The sequence below is a fragment of the Carcharhinus amblyrhynchos genome, chromosome 4 (genome assembly GCF_965287045.1).
Source record: "Carcharhinus amblyrhynchos chromosome 4, sCarAmb.v2.hapA, whole genome shotgun sequence".
Lineage (NCBI taxonomy): Eukaryota > Metazoa > Chordata > Chondrichthyes > Carcharhiniformes > Carcharhinidae > Carcharhinus > Carcharhinus amblyrhynchos.
This window is the reverse complement of record NC_137327.1, coordinates 46042931-46068281: the sequence shown is the minus strand read 5'-3', so window position 1 is coordinate 46068281 and position 25351 is coordinate 46042931. Positions and strand designations below refer to the sequence as shown.

The 25351-nt window shown below is 41.3% G+C and overlaps 1 protein-coding gene across 2 annotated transcripts in view; it reads right to left on the bottom strand.

Moving 5' to 3' along the window:
* Positions 1-25351, bottom strand: part of edc4 (enhancer of mRNA decapping 4) — a 90146-nt gene that overhangs the window by 2633 nt on the left and 62162 nt on the right. The window contains exons 21-28 of one of the 2 annotated variants that reach the window (XM_080187079.1): positions 24571-24604; positions 22845-23028; positions 19537-19692; positions 12489-12604; positions 11308-11473; positions 10210-10396; positions 5635-5854; positions 2300-2463 (exon numbers count right to left, since the gene is read on the bottom strand). In XM_080187079.1, coding sequence (XP_080043205.1) covers positions 2300-2463; positions 5635-5854; positions 10210-10396; positions 11308-11473; positions 12489-12604; positions 19537-19692; positions 22845-23028; positions 24571-24604 — 1227 coding nt within the window. The remainder of the gene's footprint in view (positions 1-2299; positions 2464-5634; positions 5855-10209; positions 10397-11307; positions 11474-12488; positions 12605-19536; positions 19693-22844; positions 23029-24570; positions 24605-25351) is intronic. The other variant, XM_080187080.1, reaches the window with a different exon arrangement.

Below are 25351 nucleotides of genomic sequence, written 5' to 3'. Positions count from 1 at the left end.
AAGTACAGAATTCTAAATGGGGTGTAGGAGCCAAGGGACCTATTGCATACATGGATAAATCATTGAAAGTGGCTGGATAGGTTAAGAAAGCAGTTGGTCAATCGGCATCTTAGGCTTTCTCAACAGGGACATAGCATACAATAGCCAGGAAGTTATGTTAAACCTGTATTAAATGGCAGTTCAATCTCAAATGGAGCACTGTGCTCAGTTCTGGGCATCACATTTTAGGAAGGATGTGAAGGCATTAGAGAAAGTGCAAGAAGATTCACAAAAACAGTTCCAGAGATAAGGAGTTTCAGATACATAGATAGATTGGAGAAGCTGGAGCTGTTCTCTTTAAGATGGTTAAGAGGAGTTTTGATAGAGGAATCCCTTGGTTAAAGGATCGAGATGTGGAGATACCAGCGTTGGACAGGGGTAAACACAGTAAGAAGTCTGACAACACCAGGTTTAAGTCCAACAGGTTTATTTGATTGTAAACTCACAAGCTTGAGGTTAAACTCTTCGTCAGGTGAATGGAGAGTTCTGTCCTCAGACAGAGCATATAAAGCACAGACAGTTTACAGATTATTGATTAGAATGCGAATCTTTACACCTAACCTGCTATTCAAGTCTTAAAGTGGCCGACAATGTGAGTGGAAGGAGCACTGATCACAGGTTAAAGAAATGTGTATTGTCTCCACACAGTACAGTAAGTGAGGTTCTGCAAACCCAGGCAAGTCAGGGGGGTTACAGATAGTGCGACATGAACCCAAGAGGCATTCAGCCTCTGACCTTCGGATAAGCATTCTCCAAGGCGGCCTTCACGACACACGACAGCAGAGTTGCTGAGCAGAGACTGATAGCCAAGTTCCGCACACATCAGGGCAATGTCAACAGGGATCTTGGGTTCATGTCACACTACCCGTAATCCCCATGACTTGCCTGGGTTTGCAAAACCTCACTTACTGTACTGTCTGGAGACAATACACATCTCTTTAACCTGTGATCAATGCTCCATCCACTCACATTGTCAGATGTGACAATGTGAGTGGATTTAAGACTTGAATAGCAAGTTAGGTGTAAAGATTCGCATTCTAATCAGTAATCTGTAAACTGTCTGTGCTTTATATGCTCTGTCTGAGGACAGAACTCTCCACCTGACGAAGAGTTTAACCTCGAAAGCTTGTGAGTTTACTATCAAATAAACCTGTTGGACTTAAACCTGGTGTTGAAAGGATCGAGAACCAGAGGGCATAGATTTAAAGTGATTGACCAAAAAAATCAATAGCAACAGGAGGAAGAATCTTTTTATACAGCAATTGGTTAGGAATTTGGAACATACTGCCTGAGAGTGTGGAGGCAGTCAAGAAGAAACTGCATTATCTGAAAAGAAAGAACGTTCAGGGTTGTGGGGAGAAAACAGGGTAGTGGATCTAGGTGAACTGCTCCTTCAGGGAGCTAGCACAGACATGACAAACCAAGTGGCCTCCTTTTGTGCTGTAATCGTTCTGTAGTTCTACGTACATGAGATGCCAGTAAGCCCAGTATTTATTACCCATTCTTGAGAAGGAAGTACTTTCTTGAATACAATTGAGTAGCTTGCTACGTCTTTCTTTATTCATTTGTGGAACATGGGTGTCACTGACTGGCCACCATTTATTGACTATTCCTGGTCACCGTGGAACTTAGTGGCTTACTAAGCTATTTCCAAGGACAGTTGGGAGTCAACCACATTGTTGTGGCTCTGCAGTAACACGCAGGCCAGACCAGGTAAGGATGGCAGATTTCCTTCCCTAAAGGGCATTAGTGATCCAGATGAGTTTTTCCGACAACCAACAATGGTTTCACGGCATCAACAGATTCTTAATTCCAGACATTTTTCATTGAATTCAAATTCCACCATTTGCTTGGCAGGGTTCAAACTCAGGTCCCCAGAACATTAGCTGGGTTTCCAGATTAATCGCTCCCCTATTTCAGAGGACAGTTAAAAGTCAACCACATTGCTGTAGGTCTAGAGTCACATATGCCAAGCCAGGTAAAGAAAACAGATTTCCTTCTCTAAAGGACATTAGTTAACCAGATGGGTTTTTCATGATCATCCGATACAACTTCGCTTTGACAAAGTGAATTTAAATTCCACAGTTGTGGTGTTGGTATGTGAACTCATCTGTGCATCATTAGATAAGGTCCAGTAATATAACCCCACATTAGAAACATCAGCTGACTGACTGGCTGTGAATGCTGTTACTTTTGTGCCTTTCAAAATTTCCAGCTTGGATGCTTTTTTATTTCTAATTGTCTTTTTCTTCTACCTTACCTGAGTTTTAGTTCTGTGCGTGAATTGAGATCGGTGGAGAGCTGTTGAATAAGTGAAAGCAAAACTGGCTGGGTCAGAGGACAAGGAGGCTGGCCAAAGACCAGCTGAGAATCCACAGTTTCACACACATAAAGTACTAGATTGAGGTCTGCTGCAGTCAAAGCCTGGTAGACAGAAAATAATTAATGAAGATAGCCAATAGCTAAATTTATTGTAAACTACATTAATAAGTGTTTGTTACAGAAACCAATACTTTGTTACTGTTAGCTAATGGCAGTTATTCAATAACCAATGTACCACAAGAAAAATCAACAATTTTACTCTACAAACTGAATGACTTGCAAAGTTCACTTCATTGTAAGCAGTTTTTAGAATCACACTCAGCTATGATGTGCTTCAGTCAAAAGACTTGTCAACTCATTCTGTTTCATTTCACTCAACATGAAGAGTGGTCTTTTACACCATGGCAACTGGATTGCAACCAACATCAAAAAGGGAGGAGACACCTTGTGTAAGGGACCATTGAAAAAAGTACTGAGTTTTCCATTCATGTTTAAAAGCACATCATATTTCAAAAGGTGCAAAGTAAATGGATTAACACAATAGATTAAAAGTCAATAAACTCCAATTTCGATCATGCTACAGCAGCAGCAAAATCACTGCAAATCACAGAATTGTACAGTGCAGGAGGCCATTCAGCCCATCGAGTCTGCACCGAACACAATCCCACCCAGGCCCTATCCCCATAACACCCTAGCTAGTCTCCCTGACACCAAGGGGCAATTTAGCATAGCTGATCCATCTAACCGGCACATCTTTGGACTGTGGGAGGAAACCCAAGCAGACATGAGGAGAATGTGACCAAAGCCGGGAATCAAACCTGGGCACTGTGAGGCAGCAGTGTTAACCACTGTCACATCATGCTGCCAGGAATGAACAAAATCATTCAAAAACAACAATTAGGATGTTTTGGGGAAAAGAATCTGTGCCCCCCTTTTTCTCTTAAGTTCTCTTAAGTCTACTCTATAAATTCCAGTGGCTATTGTCTGTAAACGTAGTTAAGGATACATCAGAAAAAATGATTTAGTATTTTAAATTTGAAAGGAAAATTCAGTTCACAGGCATTGAAATGTGTATCGAAATATGTTCTGTGGCTGCAATTTGCAACACAGTCCATAAAGCAATTAATACTTTCCCTGAACTGGGATATCATACATTTCATATCTGTCAGCATTCCTGTCCTGATTACTTACATAAAGCGGGACACACCTCTACAGAACACTGCACTGAGTGAAATTGTGATAATTTTGATACATGGAACTTTTATCTTAAAGGCTACAGACCAAATCCCACCCAGCAGTTCTCAATTTTGGACTTTCCTAGTCATCGGCAGCCCAATGTTGCACTACTAATTTAGTAAAGACAAACAGATTTTAAACAGTCAGCTGATTTTCCACCCCATGGAATCTTAACTACATGCAATTTTAATGTCTTGATCAGTAAAATGCAGCAAGTGTTGGTGAAAGCATTACACTACTTCAAAAAGGCTTGGTATTTAAATTTAGGTCCTAAGAGGAAGTAACATCCTGTTTACTAACTTAGCAGGAGAGCCAGTTACTGCTAAACAATTCTTTTTGTAATCTGCACTCAATACACAGGCACAATAATTCAGCCTTAATGAACCTTCCACCAGCAGGCTGCTGCACAGCAATACAATTCTTTACAACAGTTCTGCAAGAAAGCAATTCAAGTACAATTTATCATCTTAACTTTATTATTTTTGGGGAACTTACAGTTACATGAATTTGCATCAGCTAATTGCTAAGCACTAAAGGTCAGAGAAAAACGAACCAGAACATCACAATTCTGTAATGTTTTCAAGAGCAAATAAGTTTCCAAGATGTTAGCACATGACAGTCAGGACAGGAACTAGGGGTTATAAATGTAAGATAGTCACTAATAAACCCAAAGGCAAACTCAGGTGAAACGTCTTTAGCCAGAGAATGGTTAGTAAGTGAATTCACTGCCACAAGGAGTAGCTGAGATAAATAGCATAAATGTATTTACAGGGAAGATGCATAAGTACATAAAGGAAAAAGGAATGGAAGGATATATTAATGATTAGATCAGGTTAGGAGGCAGCTCCACAAACACCACCATGGACCTACTGGGATGGCCGGCCAGCTCCTGTGCTGTAATAGTTTGTAAATTATGGATTGAGGAAATCAAAATATAGGCCTTCATTGTATCAGTGTAATAAGTAAGTATGCCAGACTCAACACAGTCAACAACTAATTGTGTTTATATAGTACATTTAACGTAATAAAGTCCCAAACAAAATTTGACACAATCATATGTGTGTAAATGGCCAAAAGCTTTGTCAATAAGATGGGTCTTATGGAATGACTTCAGAAGAAAGGTAGAAAGGCAGAGAGGTTTAGGGAGGGAGTTTTGAACCTTGGCAGCTAAAGACACAGATTAAAATCAGGGATGTACAACAGGCTAGAATTGGGTGACTTCAGAGGGTTGTAGGGCTGCAGGACATTACAGGGCTAAGGATGGGTGAGATCTTCACAAGATTTTTTAAAAAATTGATGGAAATATTGCTTAACCAGGACCCAAAGTAGGTTAGCTGCTCATTCATTATTTCTAGGCCACCAGTGAATTAGTCTGGATGCAGTCCTTTACCGAAGGGTTGCATGCAGGCTTTGCATTCCTGGATATTTCATAACTTCAGGAGACTGGCATAATGAAAAGACATAACGCGTCATGAACACGAGTGACTGGGAAGGATATATGGTAACTGACATCAATCCTAAAATTGTCCAAACATCCTTCAGGACCAAAAGGTTACTCTAAAGAAATGCTACTGACATTGGAACCTCAAATTCCTCTTATCCATCACCAAAGAGAGGAAGATTCATCTCAATCAGAATTACGGTACTTGACCATCAAAACTCTCAACAAACAAGCAAAACCAAACCTTTTATAGAATTTCTGTAACAAAAAAACCTTGCAAAAAATTATTTGGTGTAATTGAACTAACAAATTGGAGAAATGCTTTCATACACAGTAAAGACCACTACTGATAAAAAGTAGTGACTCAAATGAGATTAAATGGAATAGCTAATAGTACTTAACCAAGGTACTTTCACATGGCACAAAAGTCTAGAGTGGTGCTAGCTAAGCTATGCAGAGGTTAAACCAGTAATATATTTAGATTTTATGATTTATGTGCAAGAAATAAAAGTACTTATTGAAATAAAGCTTCAACTATTATCTTAACTGTTCTGTTGAAATCTCACATTAGCCTTTATTTCACTTCTGATACATACCTGTTGAAAGGCTTGGTTAAGTTGTCCTTGTTGCAACAGCTGCAAGATGTGAGCCTGCTGGGATTGGAAATCCATGTGAGTTGTTGGAATGGGTGTCCCAGCAGCTGAACGCATGGCTTGCATAATACTGGAGGTGACAACAGCCTGTTGCTCCTTCATTGCTAGGCCAACTTCTCCTTTCACGATTCTCTGCACTTGAGTCAGAATCGATTCCTGTAAGCTATTGGATTTCACACATGAATTCAACTTAAAAATTATGCATTAAACTCCACATTTATAAACAACTTTTCAATCATAAAATGCTATGCATACACAAGCACACTGTCCCCGTAGTGTACTTATTTACTTACAGTGTATTAACTCGCTGTATTTCATTAGTGGTCAATCAGATCAACTTCCAATTTGCAGTTAAGATATCGTATATAGACTCCTTAGTTTTTAGCTGATGCTTTTCAATTGATCTTAAAATGATGTACTGAAAAAATGTAAAAGACTTGGCACATTACAAATAGGATATTTTAAATCCTCTCACGATGCAGTGACTGTGGTAAGCCTTGCAGTAGTTCCACCTCAGCTATATCTCATGGGACTTTTATTCAGAAACGTCTTCCAGCAGAAAGCCACAGCAGCTAACTCAGCAAAGAAACAGGCTGCATTACAGGCACAGAGAAAGCAAGTTAGCCACCTGAGGGTATCTAAATTAGTCAACTGGGAATTAACTGTAATCCAAGGAAATGTGGCACTGGCTGTGAAGGTTCAGAATCTTGAGGCTGGATAGGCATTTTGTTCAACTAATACTTTGTAAAAATATTCCAATTTTTTATCATCCCAGAACCATTTAGGTTTTGTACTGTAACTGCCTACTGCAGATCCAATTTGTTCACAAAATAGTTGTAGATCAGTTTCACTGAGTGTAGAATCTCTTTAAGGAATACATCTTCAAATCTCCTTGTGTTCTTAAAAAGTATCTGAAATGCAACTGGTCAGGTTTGAAGCTGTCTGGGATTGTGGAGTGATATGGATTTTTTCTCTCAATTTAAAATCCTCAAGGATAGTAGTTGGGTATCCAAGGATTATCTTCTGCCAAACATTATCTGTGGCAACTCAGTTCTCTCAGATTAAATAAATCAGTCCACAATAGTGTGAAATTTGCCTGGTAGATTAGAATAGGGCAATGGATCAAAAACATTTTATTCCATACTTATTTTACATATTAAAACCTAAACTGTCCACGGCATTGTTTTTAAAATACCAGAAATATTAGGAGTAGCAAGAAATTCAAAGACTGAAAAATCTAACTCAAAAAACAGGAAATGCTTAAAATTCACATGAAAATCAGCATCTATAAAATGGTGTCAGCTGTAGACAGCACTCACACTTCTGAGGCTGATGATTGTGGATTCAAATCTCACTCCAGGGGCTTAAGCACAAATATTCAGGCTGACCATTCAATGCAGTACTGAGGGAGTGCTGCGCTGTCATCTTTCAGATGGGGACCTTAAAATGAATCCCTCTCTGCCCTTTTAGATTGGATACCAAGATTGGGGGAAAGGCAAATTGTGCGGAGGGTGTGGAGAGTCTGCAGAAGGATCTAGATAGGCTGGGCGAATGGGCCAGGAAATGGCAAATGGAATTTAATGTTGGCAAGTGTGAGGTGGTCCACTTTGGTAGGAAGAATGGTAGGAAGGACTATTACTTACGTGGCGAAAAACTGCAGCAGGCGACGGTGCAGAGGGACCTCGGGGTCCTTGTGCATGAGTCGCAAAAACCCAGCCTGCAGGTGCAGCAGGTGGTCAGGAAGGCGAATGGGATGCTGGCCTTCATAGCGAGGGGGATTGAATATAAAAGTAGGGAGGTCTTGCTGCAGCTGTATAGGGCATTGGTGAGGCCGCAGCTGGAGTACTGTGTGCAGTTTTGGGCGCCGCACCTGCGCAAGGATATTTTGGCCTTGGAGGGAGTGCAGAGGAGGTTTACTAGGCTGATACCGGAGTTGAGGGGGTTGAGCTATGAGGAGAGGCTGAATAAACTAGGCTTGTACTCGTTAGAGTTTAGAAGAATGAGGGGAGATCTCATTGAGACGTATAAGATGATGAATGGGATGGATAGGATAGAGGTGGAAAGACTCTTCCCGCTCAAAAAAGACAGTAGGACTAGGGGGCACAGCCTCAAGATAAAGGGGGGGCAGTTCAGAACGGAGTTGAGGAGGAACTTCTTCACTCAAAGGGTGGTGAATCTCTGGAATTCTCTGCCCGTTGAAGTGGTGGAGGCTGCCTCGCTAAATATTTTTAAGAAGCGGGTTGATGGGTTTTTGATAAGAGAGGGGATTAAGGGTTATGGGGAGAGGGCGGGAAAGTGGAACTGAGCCACGACAGATCAGCCATGATCTTATTGAATGGCGGGGCAGGCTCGAAGGGCCAGATGGCCTACTCCTGCTCCTATTTCTTATGTTCTTATATACCTCTTACGTGGATGTAAAAGACTCCATTTTGAAGAAGAGGAGGGGAGTTAACCACAATGTCCTGGACAATATTAATCCTTTAATCAACACCTACAGTAGATTATCAGGTAATTATCATCTTTATGTTTGTGGGAGTTTGCTTTGTGCAAATTGACAGCCATGTTTCCTACAGTACATTACTTGAAGTAGCTTGGAACTTTGAGGTGATGAAAGAAAGATGCTTCATAAATATAAATGTATCTTTTTATAAAGGGGATGAAAGAAACAACATTCCCAGTAAAATTCTTTGCGACGCTTTGAATTATTGCCTGCGTTTTGTTCCATTTTAAGTGCATGCCTTTCAAATTCTGCAAGTTAAAAAGAGACTTCTGCTTCAACGAGAGAGAAGCTGGTATATTTCCACACCTTCTCGTGAGAAGCTTCCAAATCGTAAGCAATTAAAAGCAGTACATTTCTACTCAACATTATTGGGATGGAAAGACATTTTATCAAGAAACATGTCACTTGCTCCACAAAAAAGAAAAACAGCGAGCACAGCTGCTGTTAAATGAATAATTTGCACCTTTCCACTTTCTAAATTGTCTATTGATCCAGTTTGCAGGTCACATGTTATGCCCTAGAGGTGTCCAATTTTCAGCCCCACGTAGAAGCACACCGTTCCACAACTCCAAGGAATAAGACAAGTGTGAACCCCATGATTGCGTAGAATGACATATCAGCATACAAATGCAGCACACCAAGAAAACCTGAATAGAATTAAAATTTTATTCTCTTCGCAATCATGTATTTTAAGGATTTTTTTGGGGAGTTACTCCAGTTATCTTGGTAAGAATTGAAATGTGTAAAACATCCCCGTTTAGGCACCCTGCTGTAGATTTGCAATTTGCCCCCAGAACATAGAACTGGCACTGCTGATTGGCTACCCATTATAGAAGCTGCCTAATTTGAATTTCCACTGAAATTATTGGACATCTAACATCTGTAATATGATAAATGTCCCAAAGTGCTTCAGAAGGGCAAAACTAAATAAAATATGCACCAAGCATATAAGTAGTATTAGGCTAAATGACCAAAAGTTTCAAAGAGATAGACTTTAAAGTAGGAAAGCCAGTTAGAGATCAACAGAAAGGAATTCCAGGGGCTTCACGGTGGCTAGCACTGCTGCCTCACAGTGCCATCAACCTGGTTTCAATTCTGGCCTTGAGTGACTGTGTTGGGTTTGGATATTCTGTGTTTGCGTGGGTTTCCTTTGAGTGCTCCAGTTTCCTCCCACACTTCAAAGATGTGCAGGTTAGATTGATTGTCCATGTTAAATTACCCTTTTGTGCCAGGGCAAATACGTGGGGTTACAGGGACACAGCCTGGGTGGACCATCATATCTGGTTTGATGATCCAAATGGCCACCTTCTGCACTGTGATCTATGTGATCTTCTGCATTGTGATTCTATGATCCATGATGATGAGGGCTGAGACAGTTGAAGGCTGAGAGCTTAGCAGCTTTAGTGAAAGAAGCCATACTTCTCAAAGTTCTCTTCCTAATTCTGCTTTCTCTCCCTTCATAATATGTTGGTGAAATTAGTGCATCTTCCTGAAGGTGCTCAAAGCTACACTGTTCATGTCCTGCCACAGTCTTTCACAGCTTACACTTGGGGTTTGGCAATTTCTTTGCTGAGGAGCAGTTACGGACAGCTTTGAAGGTAGCACAATGCACCTCCCCTTAACTCTATTTAACATTCCAGATGTCCCAAGCCCCTCAGTTGCTGCAACCACCATTTCCTCCAGCTTCTGCTCCAACATCCTGACATTCTGCAGTCCTTTCATGAAAGAATGCCCGCACAGGATGTTAGGAGCGTGGCCAAGGGAGAACAATCCCCAGAATGCACCTGGACAGTCAAAACAAATGGCCACAGGGAATCTGGTTCTCACTTAATAACCCCATATAATTTTGTCCCGGAATGGAGTGCCCACTGAGCACTTGCTTGCAAATGCATTGACATGTGCATTTGAGAGAGGGGACAGTGCTACCTGAACTCCCCACCCCAGTCCAAAGGCATGGGCATGGGTGGTTAGCATATGTATTTTGGATGCTACATGACAGATGGTGCTTTGCTACTCACTTGCTGACAATGATGTGAAGCTGATGTTGCACCTCTGAACGCATACCATTTGCAATGGTGGCAGCAAGGTGATCAGTGGCATTTTGGAAACGGTCAATCATTTGCTGCAGCTGACTAATCAGAGGGTCTCGGATTTCTTGCTCTTGTGTCTTCTTGGACTGTAGGTGTATCTCAAGTTGCTGGATATCTGTGTGGGTGAAATGCAAAAGATTTATAAGGGAAGATGAAAGACGTAAAATTATGTAACAGAGTTGGATAATAATCAAAAACATATGTATTTCAATAATAGTCATACAAGCACTGAACCAACGCAAATGAATTCTGCTGCAAGTTAAAATTGAGAACATGGAATATATAATTTCAGTACTGTCGCACACAACCTCCAGTATAATGTTTACTACAGATTTGCAACTGTTATATTGAGTGCATTATGCAAGGACAAAACTATATGTCAGTCCTTTATTACAGCATGCACTAAAACCTCAACCAATGAACTCCAGGCAAAAGAAATTGTCAAAAATGGAGGAGTCACCAAACAAAACCATTTGTGGGCTTTTAGGAAAATGTAATCACCAGTGATCAATTTAGTAAGGCTGAAATTTGCAACTTTCACATTTCACACTAAGGTTGTGCAACAAGTTAATTTTTCTTTCTTTCTTTCTTGAATTTATTCCCTCACAATAGTTGAACACAATTACCAATTTTCATGGACAAATCCAGGCAGTGATTAGGACAATGCTAATGGACTTGTGTGGAGTAATGGCTGTTCAGAGTAGGGAAGTGCATCACAACCAACGTATGTTCATAGAACAGAAGACAGGATCAGGAACTCTGACTGGCCTTGCCCCTTATCCCCTGTTGCCCCTAGCTCTGAGGTTAAGCTAACTGCAGGATGCACACACCTCCTCCTGACAAGTATCAGTTAATCCAGCCAAAATCACAGATTGAACCTGGGAGCTTCTGGCTCAAAAATACTTCACCCAGTATATTTATTCACTGAACTACAGAAAACCTAACTTCATTATCACATAAAAAAAAACAAATTTTTAAAAAATTTGTGGTGCACTCAGAATGTATTGAATCAAAACAAACACCTACATTCTTGTGTTCCCTGTTTGAAGCTGTCATTTATTTGCTGGAACATTGACTGGCAAGCTTTTTCAAATACCGGTACAACTATACTCTGGAAAGACTCTCTGTAACTTGATTGTATTGGACCTTGCAAAGCATCTGCTGCAGCTCTTCCAATACTCTCGACAGTGTTCTGCAATCACAATACCAAAAAGAAAGATATATCAAATCAGAAAATGGTTCAAAGCATATGGAACTTTAAAGAAAAAGCAATAGTTGCAACATGAACTCCAAGGAATCAAAACTGAATGTTACAGCAGTCATAGTCTCTTAGCTCATTACTTGTAGCATTTTTTTGTATTGATGATAAATATTACCTTCAAAAAGAATACTTAGAACTTTAAGCCATTGATGCTTAAAAAATGCTTAGAAAAAAATCCAAAAGTATAGATAATAAATAGTAGAATAATCACATTAAAGAGGCTTGCATCTTTAGAGCATCTTACTCGTTTCTTTGAAGCCTCTCAATCCACAAAAAAATTCAGGCTCCAAAGATTACAGTTTCAAAACTCAAACCAATCGCTCAGTTTTAAAAGATAAATTTTAAAAAAAGAGATAAATTAATCTGAAATGACTTTACAACCAGAACAACAGAGCAACATAAAATCAAAAATGCTGCAAATAGTAAATACAAATTCAAACATCACGTACAAATGAACTTAGCAGGGGAAATCTAGCAGTTCATGTATAGGACATTGGGCTTTAGCATCTGATGGATGGCCATTCAAATCCTATGCCTGTGAGCATTGAACTTGCCTGTTTTCACTGAAGAGGTTTCACCACTCTGAGGCAGGCCAGCTGCTCCAGTTGGGAGGACTTGCCATAGTGAAGGTGTACAGCAAGTGGTTTCCAGAAGGGAAAATAAATACAACTGGTGCCTGCATTATAAGAACAGATCCCCAGTTCAGGGTGGCATTGACAACAGCCATGGAGAAATCGATGACCTAAACAGCCTTTATGGAGGAGGCAACTGGCAACAGGAGCAGAAATCCCAAAGAGGGTAACCAGGACTAACACAGGAAACATGATCAGGTGAAATATGGAAACTAACTGAATTCTAAAAACAATGAATTTATTTTTTTAAATTCATGTGGAAAAGGCTGTAGTAATTGAGGAAGTTCTAAAGTTTACATTTTCAAAAGTCTTACCTTTGATTTTACCATTTTTGTTATATTCTCTTTTAATATTCCTTCAATTGCTGCAAGCTTGGTTGTAATGTGGTTATTCAGCTGACCTGACACCGGCTCCAAACTTTTGGAAATACCTTTAAAAAAAGGTTTAAAGAATCTTGTGTTAATGATTCCTCAGTGTGCATTATAAAACCTCTTCTAGACAGGAAGATAGATTTCCATCAACACTATTTCCTGATTAATCAGGACATGAGTGTTATGGCCCATGGTTCCATGCTTCCAACAGATTAAAAATACCCACTTAAGTTTGAATTGGCTTGTAAACAAAGGATGTGTATTTATTCAAAGCTTATTGTTGTTAACCAACCTGGAAATCAGAACCATGTTTTGCAATTACAAAATGCAAAGTACAGAGGGAGCTCTCATACATGCAAGGTGGTAAACATTGATAGCTGTGTTGCCAAGAGACAAGTGGCACTGGCTGAGTTTCTCCTGGCTGAGCTCTCATGCATACATGTTATCACACAGCCAACCCATCTAGACCTCTTCCTTCTTTCCCCCTACCCTTGTCATGCATTGGGTTGCAGCCAGAATCATAAAACCATCGGTGCGTTTTTGCATCATTGTGGCTAGTGATGCTGCAAATCTACCCTAAAACAGTAAATGGCAAAGTCTTAATGCTGACTGAGCATGATAAATTCATGTTTAAACTAGAGGAACAGTGCACAAGAAATTAATTACTGAAATTGCTTACTCATACAAATCGTGCACAGCAAAAGTGGTTTCAGAAAATGTCTATGTTGCCACCCAATTCTGTAAATTACGAAATGAATAATGCATGCCAAACATTTTTCCACAAAAAGGTGCCAAAAAGCTACCACAATGTTAATTTCATTCAAAGTTTCAAAAACTGATACTGGTGCCATAACACTAGAAATTCACCTGTAAACACAAACATTCTGACTGAATTTGTTTCAACCTGTTGAACATTTGATCAAGGATGTCAGCACATTTCTGCGGTAAAATAGTGCCCACTGTCAGTGACACAAATAGCAGATTCCAGAAATTGAGTTAACATTAGAGTTAACATTACACCAGGACGCGACATGTTCCCCCACCAGAGGTATTACCTCTCCCTGACACCCCCTATACTGTGGCCAGTGGGATCCCATCTTGCGGTCAAACAAACAAAATAAAACACAAGGTGACACCGCTCACCATTGGCACTTGGAACGTGCGCACGCTTCTGGACAACCCTACAGCAAACAGACCACAGAGTTACCAGACAACTTGCAAGATACAACATTGACATTGCAGCCCTAAGTGAAACTCGTCTTGCCAACGTAGATCAGTTGTCTAAAACTGGAGGTGGATGCACCTTTTCTGGAGCGGTCGCGGCAGCAACGAGCGTCGTGATGCTGGTGTTGGATTCGCTGTCAGGAATCACCTTGTTCGGAAACTTGCTAGTCTACCCAAGGGTGTGAACGACTGGCATATGACATCACAGCTTCCGCTACAGAACAGCAGTCAAGCCACCCTGATCAGCATCTATGCCCCCACAATGAACAACCCGGACGAGATAAAAGACAAGTTCTACGAAGAACTAGATGCCCTATTATCAGCAGTGAGCAGTACCAACAAGCTGATCTTGCTTGGCGATTTCAATGCAAGAGTAGGGTGTGATTCTGCAATCTACCAGGGAGGCATGAAGTGGGCAAGTGTAACAGTAACGACCTACTCTTAATGAAGACCTGTGCAGCATACGACCTCATCACCAACACAGCCTTCCGTCTGCCTACCCATAACAAGGCCTCCTGGATGCACCCCTGCTCTAAGTACTGGCATCCTATCGCCTATGTCATTGTCAGGAGAAAAGACAGGCAGGATGTCAGAGTGACTAAGGCCATGTGTGGTGCTGACTACTGGACAGATCACAGGCTCACTGTCTCCAAAATGTGGCTCCACATCAGACCCAAGAGGCGACCACAAGGAAGCAAAGTTATGAAAACAATCAATGTGGCCAAGCTAAAGAACCCCAGCATAGTTTCAGCAGTGGCTGAAGACTTAGAAATCAAGCTTGCTGACCTACACCTCGCAGGCAGTGCCGAGGATGAGTGGGAACGCTTCAGGGATGCTGAAGATGCTCAGGCCCTCTACTCACAAGCAGCATGACTGGCTCAATGTGAATGATGAGGAGATACAGGCACTACTTGTTGAAAAGCACCATCTTCATTAGGCCTGTCAGAATGACCCATTATCAGCTGCCAAGAAAAATGTTTTTACTAATGCTTGCAGGACAGTCCAGAATAAACTGTGTAAAATGCAGGATGCCTGGCTGAGCGCCAAGGCAGATGAAATACAGGGATACGCTGACAGAAACGACTTGAAACAGTTCTATGAAGTCCTCAACACTCTCTACGGACCTCAATCTCTCAGGAACTCCCCCCTCATGAGTACAGATGGTACAACTCATTACAGAGAAGGCTCAGATCCTGCAGAGGTGGGCTGGACACTTTGAAGCCGTCCTCAACCGACTGCCATCCATTAACAATGAGGCAATAGACAGGATTCTCCAGGTCGATATCAACAGCGCCATGGATGACCCACCGGCAGTAGCTGAAGTCACAAAAGCTGTCAGCCAGCTATCAATGGCAAAGTCCCAGGGGCAGATGCCATACCCGCTACAAAGCTGCTGGTCCAGTACTTATTGTGAAGCTCACTGAGTTGTTCCAGTCCTTTTGGAAGCAAGGATCCATTCCTCAGGAACTTAAAAGATGCTTCTATTGTACACCTCTACAAGAGGAAGGGCAATTGGCAAGTATGACGACACCAAGATTGGTGGAACGGCAAATTGCGCGGAGGGTGTGGAGAGTCTGCAGAAGGATCTAGATAGGCTGGGCGAATGGGCCAGGAACTGGCAAATGGAATTTAATGTTGGCAAGTGCGAGGTGGTCCACTTTGGTAGGAATAATGGTAGGAAGGACTATTACTTACAGGGCGAAAAACTGCAGCAGGCGACGGTGCAGAGGGACCTCGGGGTCCTTGTGCATGAGTCACAAAAACCCAGCCTGCAGGTGCAGCAGGTGGTCAGGAAGGCGAATGGGATGCTGGCCTTCATAGCGAGGGGGATTGAATATAAAAGTAGGGAGGTCTTGCTGCAGCTGTATAGGGCACTGGTGAGGCCGCAGCTGGAGTACTGTGTGCAGTTTTGGTCACCGCACTTACGCAAGGATATTTTGGCCTTGGAGGGAGTGCAGAGGAGGTTTACTAGGCCGATACCGGAGTTGAGGGGGTTGAGCTATGAGGAGAGGCTGAATAAACTAGGCTTGTACTCATTAGAGTTTAGAAGAATGAGGGGAGATCTCATTGAGACGTATAAGATGATGAATGGGATGGATAGGATAGGATAGAGGTGGAGGGACTCTTCCTGCTCAGAAAGGACAGTAGGACTAGGGGGCACAGCCTCAAGATAAAGGGGGGGCGGTTTAGAACGGAGTTGAGGAGGAACTTCTTCACTCAAAGGGTGGTGAATCTCTGGAATTCTCTGCCCGTTGAAGTGGTGGAGGCTGCCTCACTAAATATTTTTAAGACGCGGGTTGATGGGTTTTTGATAAGCGAGGGGATTAAGGGTTATGGGGAGAGGGCGGGAAAGTGGAACTGAGCCACAACAGATCAGCCATGATCTTATTGAATGGTGGGGCAGGCTCAAAGGGCTAGATGGCCTACTCCTGCTCCTATTTCTTATGATCTTATGTTATGCGACAATCACCAAGGAATTTCGCTGCTCTCAATCACAGGAAAAAGCCTTGCAAGAGTCCTGCTAAACCACCTGGTCACTCATCTAGAGCTGGGCCTGCTTCCGCAAAGGTCGCGAGACTATTGACATGATTTTTGCTGCACGCCAACTTCAGAAGTGTCAGGAGCAGAATTTTGAGCTCTACACAACCTTTGTTGACCTCGTGAAAGCCTTCAACACTGGAGGCTGACAAGGCCTGTGGAGGATCATGTCAAAGTTTGGCTGCCCTCCCAAATTCTTTCAGATGGTACACCAGTTCCATGATGGCCAGAGTACTGGATGGTGGAGAATCCTCTGAGGCATTCCCAGTCACCAATGGTGTCAAACAGGGCTGTGTGCTCACACCCACACTGTTCAGCATGATATTTTTTGCCATGCTGAATGATGCCTTCCAGGACAGTGTTGCTGGAATTAGCCTCAGGTACAGAGTGGATGGGAAGCTCTTCAACCTGAGGAGACTTCAAGTTATTACCAAAGTGAAGGAGGCTGTTCTGAGAGACTTCCTCTTTGTCGATGACTATGCACTGTATACTGGCTCAGAGCCAGAGATGCAAGTCAGTATGGGCAAATTTTCCACAGCTTGTGACAACTTTGGACTCACCATCAACATTAAAAAAACCGAAGTCATGCACCAGCCTGCTCCTCATGCACTGTACACAGAACCCATAATCACAATCAAAGGGCAGGAATTACAGGTAGTGGACCAGTTCACTTATCTTGGCAGTACCCTCTCCCAAGCAGTGACTATTGATACAGAAGTTAACAGTAGAATAGCAAAGGCAAGTTCTGCTTTCAGTAGACTGTGCTCCGCTGTATGGGAATGTCGAGGAATCAGCCCAGCAACAAAACAGAAGGTCTACGGCGCCGTGGTACTCACCACCCTCCTGTATGCCTGTGAAACATGAACTGTGTATCGAAGGCATGCAAGACAGCTCAATCATTTTCACGACTTGTCGTCGCAGAATATTACGCATCAGATGGCAAGACAAAGTATCAGACACTGAAGTTCTCTCTTGAGCAAGTCTACCATCAGTCCACACACTGCAGATGATAGCGCAGACCTGGTGGGCAGGTCATGTCATCCGTATGCCAAACGAGCGCATACTCAAGCAGCAACTTTTTGGGGAACTCTCTGCTGGAAGACGCTCGCATAGAGGGCAGAAGAAATGTTACAAAGACACACTCAAGGCCTCCCTGAAGTCACCTGACTTAGATACGACCATCTGGGAAACGCTGGCACAAAACCGCCCTACCTGGCACTGCCTCATCCACGAGGGCTGTCAAGCTTACAAAGCAAGGTGCATTGCTGAAGCACAACATAAGCTTGAGTTGTGCTGGTGGCTCTGGACTTGCACAGCAACTACAGTGCCTACATAAGTCTGTCCAATATGTGCCAGGGCATTCCGTGCCTGAATTGGCCTGATCAGTCATCTTCGGACATATCGCATCCAGACTCAAAATGACTAACGGTGTCGAGGTCCTCAACGACGATGGACGAACAACAACAGCACAATATGACCAGAAAATGAAACAAAGGAAATGAAATGGTTAAAGACTTTAAACCGTTGATCCCAATTCCTTGCAGTAATCTTAGGATTGACGCGTGTGACACAGCCAAAAGCCAAATTAAGTTACTTGCCAAAATATGGACACTGTACCTCCAAATAAAATCGATGGAGAAGACTGAAGTTCCAACAAGCTTTTATTATTCAATAAGACTATATCAACATCAAGGTATTTCTATTCCAGAAATGAAGAAATAATTTGTGTAAACTACAAGAACTTGGAGTCCTCGTGCACAAGTCGCTGAAAGCACGCAGGTATAGCAGGCAGTAAAGGAGCTAAATGATATGTTGGCCTGCATAGCAAGAGGATTTAAGGATAGGAATGTTTAGCTGCAATTGTACAAGGCATTGATGAGGTTGCATCTGGAATATTGTGTGCATTCTTATCTGAGGAAAGATGTCCTTGTTATAGACAGAGTGTACAGTGAAGGTTTACCAGGCTAATTCCTGGGATGGCAGGTCTGTCATATGAGGAGAGACTAAGTCAGTTAGGATTATATTCACTGGAGTTTAGAAGAGTGAGAGAGAATCTCATAGAAACTTATAAAACTCTAACAGGGTCAGAGAGTGGGTTCAGAAAAAATGTTCTCAATGGTGTGGGAATCCAGAACTAGGGTCACAGTTTGAGGATAAGGTGTAAACTTTTCAGAATTGAGGTGAGAAATTTCTTCACCCAAAGGGTGATGTATGTGTGGAATTCACTACCACAGAACTTAGTTGAGGCTAAACCGTTGTCTGATTTCAAGAAGTTAGATGAAGCTCTTGGGGCTAAAGGAATCAAGGAATTTGGGGGCGAAGTGGGAGAGACCAAGCTATTGAATTCGAGGGTCAGCCATGGTCAAAATGAACGGCGAAGAAGGCTCAAAGAGACGAATGGCGCACTCCTGCTTCTAGTTTCCACATATAGGTTCCATCTACAGTGAGCACCATGATGGCTTTACTATAGAATCACAGAATCCCTACAGTGCAAAAGGAAGCCACATGGCTCATCGAATTTTACCCAGACCCTATCCTTGTAACCCCACATACATACCCTGCTAATTCCCCTAATCAATACATCTTGGGACAGTAAGGGACAACTTAAGATGGCCTATCAGCAGAAACCGGAGCACCCAGAGGAAACATGCGAACTCCACATAGATAGACAACCAAATTCTAAATAGGCATCACATGAACTGTTTAGAACTACTAATAATTTCCCTATCAACTGCAGAAATGGTTATACAGTACAACGGGAACTCTGAATGTATTTCAGCAAGATGGAGATTTACTCAGGTCAATAGAAGAACTGCTTACAAAGTCATTTATCTGAGGCAAATAAATGGTAGTAATAAAGAAACTCCATTTTCATGCCAGTTTGGTCTTGACTGTTGTGTTTTATGAATAACTAACCAGAAGGTTATGCAATTATCCTTTCACCATATTTACAAGTACTCTGAATAGGTGTGTGCTAGGTCTTGGTAGAAATAGATTCCCACTGGCATATTTCACCAATTGCCGACTCAGCACAATTATTCTTAGTTTAAACTAGGAAGACAACCCACAAGAATTTTTAGAACTGGAATTGGTTTTTTTTGGGGGGACACTTAGCTCATCACACCAATAAATTGCATAGTTGGAATGCATTAAAATTACAACAAAATTTTTTGCTGGTGAACTTTATATGCTTTAACATTCAGCAAAGTTGTTCTCAGTCCTTACTCACATTGTGGTAAAGTTTTCTTCATCTCATCCCGAACAGTTTTCTCTATACGATTACTAATAGAATTCGCCAAATTCTGGGACAGCTGCTGAGACAGCTGTTCCTGAAGCTGCCCACTTCTTTCATGTCGCTCTGCCAAGATCCGATCTGTTCGTCTCTCTAGAAAATTAAGGTTAAGGCAAACCATTTCAAATTACATAGATTATTGAAGAGAATCAGTGATGGATCATTTTAGTAAAGCACGAGTTCAACAGCCAGACAGGTAACATAGAAACAGAGAAAATAGGAGCACAAGGAGGCCATTTGGCCCTGCTCCGCCATTCATTATGATCATGGCTAATCATCCAACTTAATAGCCTGATCCCGCCTTCCTCCACATCATAGATCCCTACAGTGCAGAAGGTGGGCATTTGCCCCATTAAGTCTACACCAACCACAATCCCACTCAGGCCTTATCTCCATAACCTCACGTATTTACCCTTCTAATCCTACTAAGGGGCAATTTAGTAATGCCAATCCACTTAACTTACATATCTTTGGACTGCGGGAGGAAACCGGAACACCTGGAAGAAAACCATGCAGACAGTGGGGGAATGTGCAAACTCCACACATCACCCAAGACCAGAACTGAACTGGGGTCCCTGGCGCTGAGAGGCAACAGTGCTAACCACTATGCTAACTTGTCACCCTTTCAACCCCTTTGGCTCAAGTGCTATATTTAACTGCTTCTTGAAAACATACAATATAGAAACATAGAAAATAGGAAAATCTATCTAGCTCTGCTTTAAAAATCTTCAAAGACTCTTCTTCCATGGCCTTTTTAGAAAGATAAGGGAGATAAAGTTGTCATGGTTCAAGATGATCTTAGGTTGCTGTCTCCCTCAGATGTGGTGATTTAACCTGAGGATCACCATACCTCAGGCAAGGAGCAAGGTTGAGAAGGCAGGCCTTCACAAATAACCTCAGCCGATACAGAAATTAAACCCACGCTGTTGGTGTTGTTCTGCATTGCAAATCAGCTGTTCAGTCAATTGAGCTAAACCAAGGAAGTGGGTGACTTACATTCAGCAAGTTTAAAATAACATGAAGTAAAAGGGGAAAACAAATGTGTTGTACATGAAGGACTAACACCCATAGAAAAGGAGCCCACAAGCTTTGGAAGAAGTTATCAAGAAAAAAATATTCAAGCCAAAGCCTACATCTCAGTGACAGGTTAGGTTTTAAAAGCTGAAAACTGAGAAAAGGAGGAAGGCTAATGAAAATAAAGTACTTGGAAGAAGGGAACTAAAAAATACAGATTTCAAAACATATGAGAAATAATTAACTTAGAAGATCAAAACCAGCAAACATTGCTCTGGTCATATGGTTCATGAAGAGACTAATATTGAGAGAAGGAATCGAAAGTTGCACCCAGTAGTGCTATTGAAAAACAGATATTAAAACAATCCACATTATGATCAAGGTATGCCCCATTGGAATATCAGGAAAAGGTTTTGCTAGGAGTCTCCCAAGGTGCTGTGCAATTCCACTCTGATTTCCATTCGGGGCCATCACACTTTATTTTACATAAATCAGCAAAAAAAAATCTACAATTAAATGTGTGAACAGATTAACAAAAGGGTCACCTCTAGTTCCTTTGGTAATCACCATAAATCTATGTTATTTAATTACTGATCCTCTACCATTGAAAACATTTCCTCTTTTTTTTCAATAAAAACTCCATGATTTTGAATTAACTCTCCTCTTAATTGTCTCTGCACTGATACCAACCCCAGCCTCTTAACAGCAGTGTGCACTCCACCCTCCATCCCTGGTACCATTCAAGTAAATCTCTTCTGCACTAACAGTTTGACATCCTTCCTAAAATGTTATGACCAGAATTGAACATATTTGCTCTTGCATTCAATTCCTCTGTTCATAAACAACCATCTCAATGTGCCCAACCTGCTTCAAAGATTTGTGTACATACATCCCAGGACTCGCTGCTCCTGCAGCCCTTTTAAAATCATACCATTTAATTAATATTGTGTCTCCTCATTCTTCCTCTTCTCCCTACTGGTGCATACTACACTTGATTCACCATTTGTTGCTAACACTTATTTCAATAGAGCTTTTAAAAAAAAATCATGGGATATTTGCATTGCTAGCTAAGTGAGCATTATTGCCCTCGACACGGTGGTAGTAAGTTGCCTTCTTGAATTCTGTAGTCCACGTGGTGTAGGTCCGACTTCATTCCCGATAGAATTGCTAGCAGTTTGATACAACAGAGTAAAATCAACCACATTACTGAGAGCCTGGAGTCACATGTAGGCCAAACCAGGGTAAAGGAATTGTGAATGGAACAAAATATTGTCCAACCTTCAGTAAACGTTTCACTTTTGTCCTTTTAATGGCTGGAAGGTCATTGAAGATGCAGATAAAGGTGGGTAAGCATAAAACACTGTCCTAAGGAACCAGCGCAGCGAAGTCCTGGAGCTAAGATGATTGACCCGAAACAATCACAACCACTCTCCCTACGCTGGATAGGACTCTAGTCAGTGAAATGTTTTCCCTCTGATTTCACTAGGGCTGCCTGGTGCTGCAGTAAAACACTCCTCAATGTCAAAAGCAAGCAGTCTCAACAAACCTCTGGTTTCAGCTCTTTTGTCTTTGTTTTAATTAGGGCTTTCATGAGATCTAGATCTGAGTGTTCCTGGCAAAAGATTGAACTTATAAAGCTACTACTGGAGAATGTTTCTCTGAAGCATGACTGATGTAACCCAATCAAGGGAGTTTGGAGATTATAATCTTGACAGCTATCCTTCAACAGTTCATATAGTTATTGGAACTGCAAACTGTATGACATGTTAACCTTTAAGCCAGTTCCTGGAGTTTATAATCTAATAAATCTTGTTGTGAGGATATAATCTATTACTATAGCCAATATGCTAATTTCAGTGGATAGAATCATTGAATCGGAGAAGATGGTTAATTTTTTGCAGTGTTATGTTATGGGATCATAGAATCCCTAATAGTGCAGGAGGCAGCTATTCGACCCATCAAGTCTGCACCAACCACAATCCCACCCAGGCTGTATTCCCATAACCCCAAATATTTATCCTGCTAATCCCCTGACACTAGGGTCAATTTAGCACGGCCAATCAATATAATCTGCACATTTTTGGACTCATTCAATATTCATTGCATCATACCTGGGATATCATCAAGCATGCTTACATTTTAAAATTCATTGTTTCTAACAGAATAAATATGACTTGCTCCATAAAGCTAAACACCAATGTCCATTACCACTGTGCAGGACAAAAGGATACGTTCTTGCTCTTGCTGCGTGACCATAATCCTTTCCACATGACCCATAATGGAGCCCTGTACTGCATCCATATGATCAGTGAGCCTCTGCATAAGCTCTAACTGGCTCTGTCTCAATTCACATAGCTCCCTCTGTTGGCTTCGTAGAAGAGACAGCAACTCTTCCTGATCTGTGTTGAATTGCTGCTGACAAAACGAAGTAAATTTAAGTGGAGGTTTATTTTTTTCCCAAATAAAGATTAACTAGGACACAGCGAGTAAATTACACAATATCAAAGGAAGTCCCTAGGTGCTCTTCTAATACAAGTGTAATTATTTTGTATGAAGGGTGAAGATAGTTTGGCCAGAGTTTGGTGATAGTATGCAAAGGACAAAGATTAAGCTTCTCAACAACTCTAGTTGAGTAGCCCCACAGACCAGTAAATTAGTAATCAGCTGGTCTCAACCAGGAAAGCAGGATGGGCATTCCAGATAGTCCCAAAGCCCTTGCATAGCAAAGGAAAACTATGTCAGGTGCCTGCTCCTCATGGATTAGACATTGCACAAAACAAACAGATCAAGAATAACTTACAATTACAATTTACAAGAAATAGACACTACTGTTGTGGGACTCTTATCCTCAGTGAGATGACTTCTCAAGTGCGTCAGAACTACAAGGACTGTGAGGATGCTGTTAACAAGCAGATCAACCTTGAGCTCTATTCCTCCTATGTTTACCTCTCCATGTTCTGTTACTTTGATCGGGATGATATTGCCCTGCGTCACTTTGCCGAGTGTGAAAATGGGAAGTAAGGTACTTGATTGTATTTCATATTGTTCCATGATGGCAAAATTCAGGTCTACTTTTCACAAAAAGGCTTGGACACTTCACCCCTCTCCACAAATTTTTATAACTTTGTCAAATTCATCAATAAAAGAGCAACAGAATGGAGACAACTTGATTAATAGGCAGTTGACCTCTGACTGCATGCAATCTCACTGGTCAATATGTAAAATAGGAAGTAAAAGGCCTAGCCATCTAGCACAAACTCAACGAATGTAACCATCTATTTCTACTTCATTAAATCCTACCATAAAGCGCTTCGATTCTTCCCTCTGGTGCAGGTTGTACCCTTAGGAGTCCCCCTGTAACTAAGTCTTGATATAGGAAGGAGATTCTAATTTATAAATGGGGCGAAAACTATGCAAAACAGACAGCATCAGTGTCATTGATCACATCCACAGGCATATCTGCCAAAGATCTTTAAACTTCAATTTACCCCATTGAGTTAACTACAGAAGTCCACTCAAACTGGAACCACATAATAAAATTTCTAAAACACCTCTATATGAATGAAGAAACTAAAAGATAAATGTAAATTCTAGCAAGGTTTATTAGCATTTCCGATTTTTACTAGATTGTTGAGGTGACAGATGGCAGCTCTCCATTCTAATCAGTGACCAAACTATGTAAATATGAATTAAGTCACATGAACTTCTGCAACTTCAGCTTCTCCCCATTATGTTTGGCAAACAGATTTAATTCTGAGTTTTACCAAATGCAGATTACTCTTCTTAATTCAAACTTGCTTAACACAAATTACTGAATTCAATTTTCCAGCACTAAATTATCACTTTCTACTACTTGCATTGCTTAAGTCAAGTTATTGGATAATTCATTTCTAAGTGCAAAAAACACAACTGGTATGTGAAGACTATACATTGCAGAAACATTTTGCATATACCAACCTGCTGCTCTGACCGAGGGGATTGTGTGATGTCCCTGAAAGAAAAAAAAGAAAATTACTTCACGTTAAAACTTACTTGGAAAAACAGAACTCATTAGTGTAAAATCCTTAATTGCAGCACAACCTGCCAACATAAAATAGTAGCTAATTTAGGTTGGACCATGAAAATTCATGTGCAATCCTCAACAGTTAATGGCAAGCAGTCAGCCCAACCATATTCTCTATCAACATCCACGTGCATATATTTTACAACAGGATAGTAACCAGGAAAGAGAAGCATCAAGGCCAACTAGTACCTTACCTGTACCCCAGCTGAGGTTAGCTCACTATACAAAGGAACAATCTGGTGCGTGACTCAGCTAACCTTCACCAAAGGAAACACACTTTTTAACAAAAATGCAGTTTCAATAAATTAGGTAGTTTTTACATTTTAGAATCATGTTTCCTACAAAACATCCAGGACAATGAACCAAAATGTTGAGTGTCATTTTGGACATGAACTTGCTAGGAAAATATATTTAGTTTACCAACAGGAGACTAGTAGAACAACTATATTCATAGCTCATTTAATGCAATAAAATGTTGTCCCCTTGTTCAAGAAGGGGAGTAGAGACCATCCTGGGAATTGTAGACCAATGAGCCTTACTTCTGTTGTGGGCAAGTTTTGGAAAGAATTATAAGGGATAGGATTTATAATCATCTAGAGGGAAATAAATTGATTAGGGATAGTCAACACGGTTTTGTGAAGGGTAGGTCGCGCCTCACAAACCTTATCGAGTTTT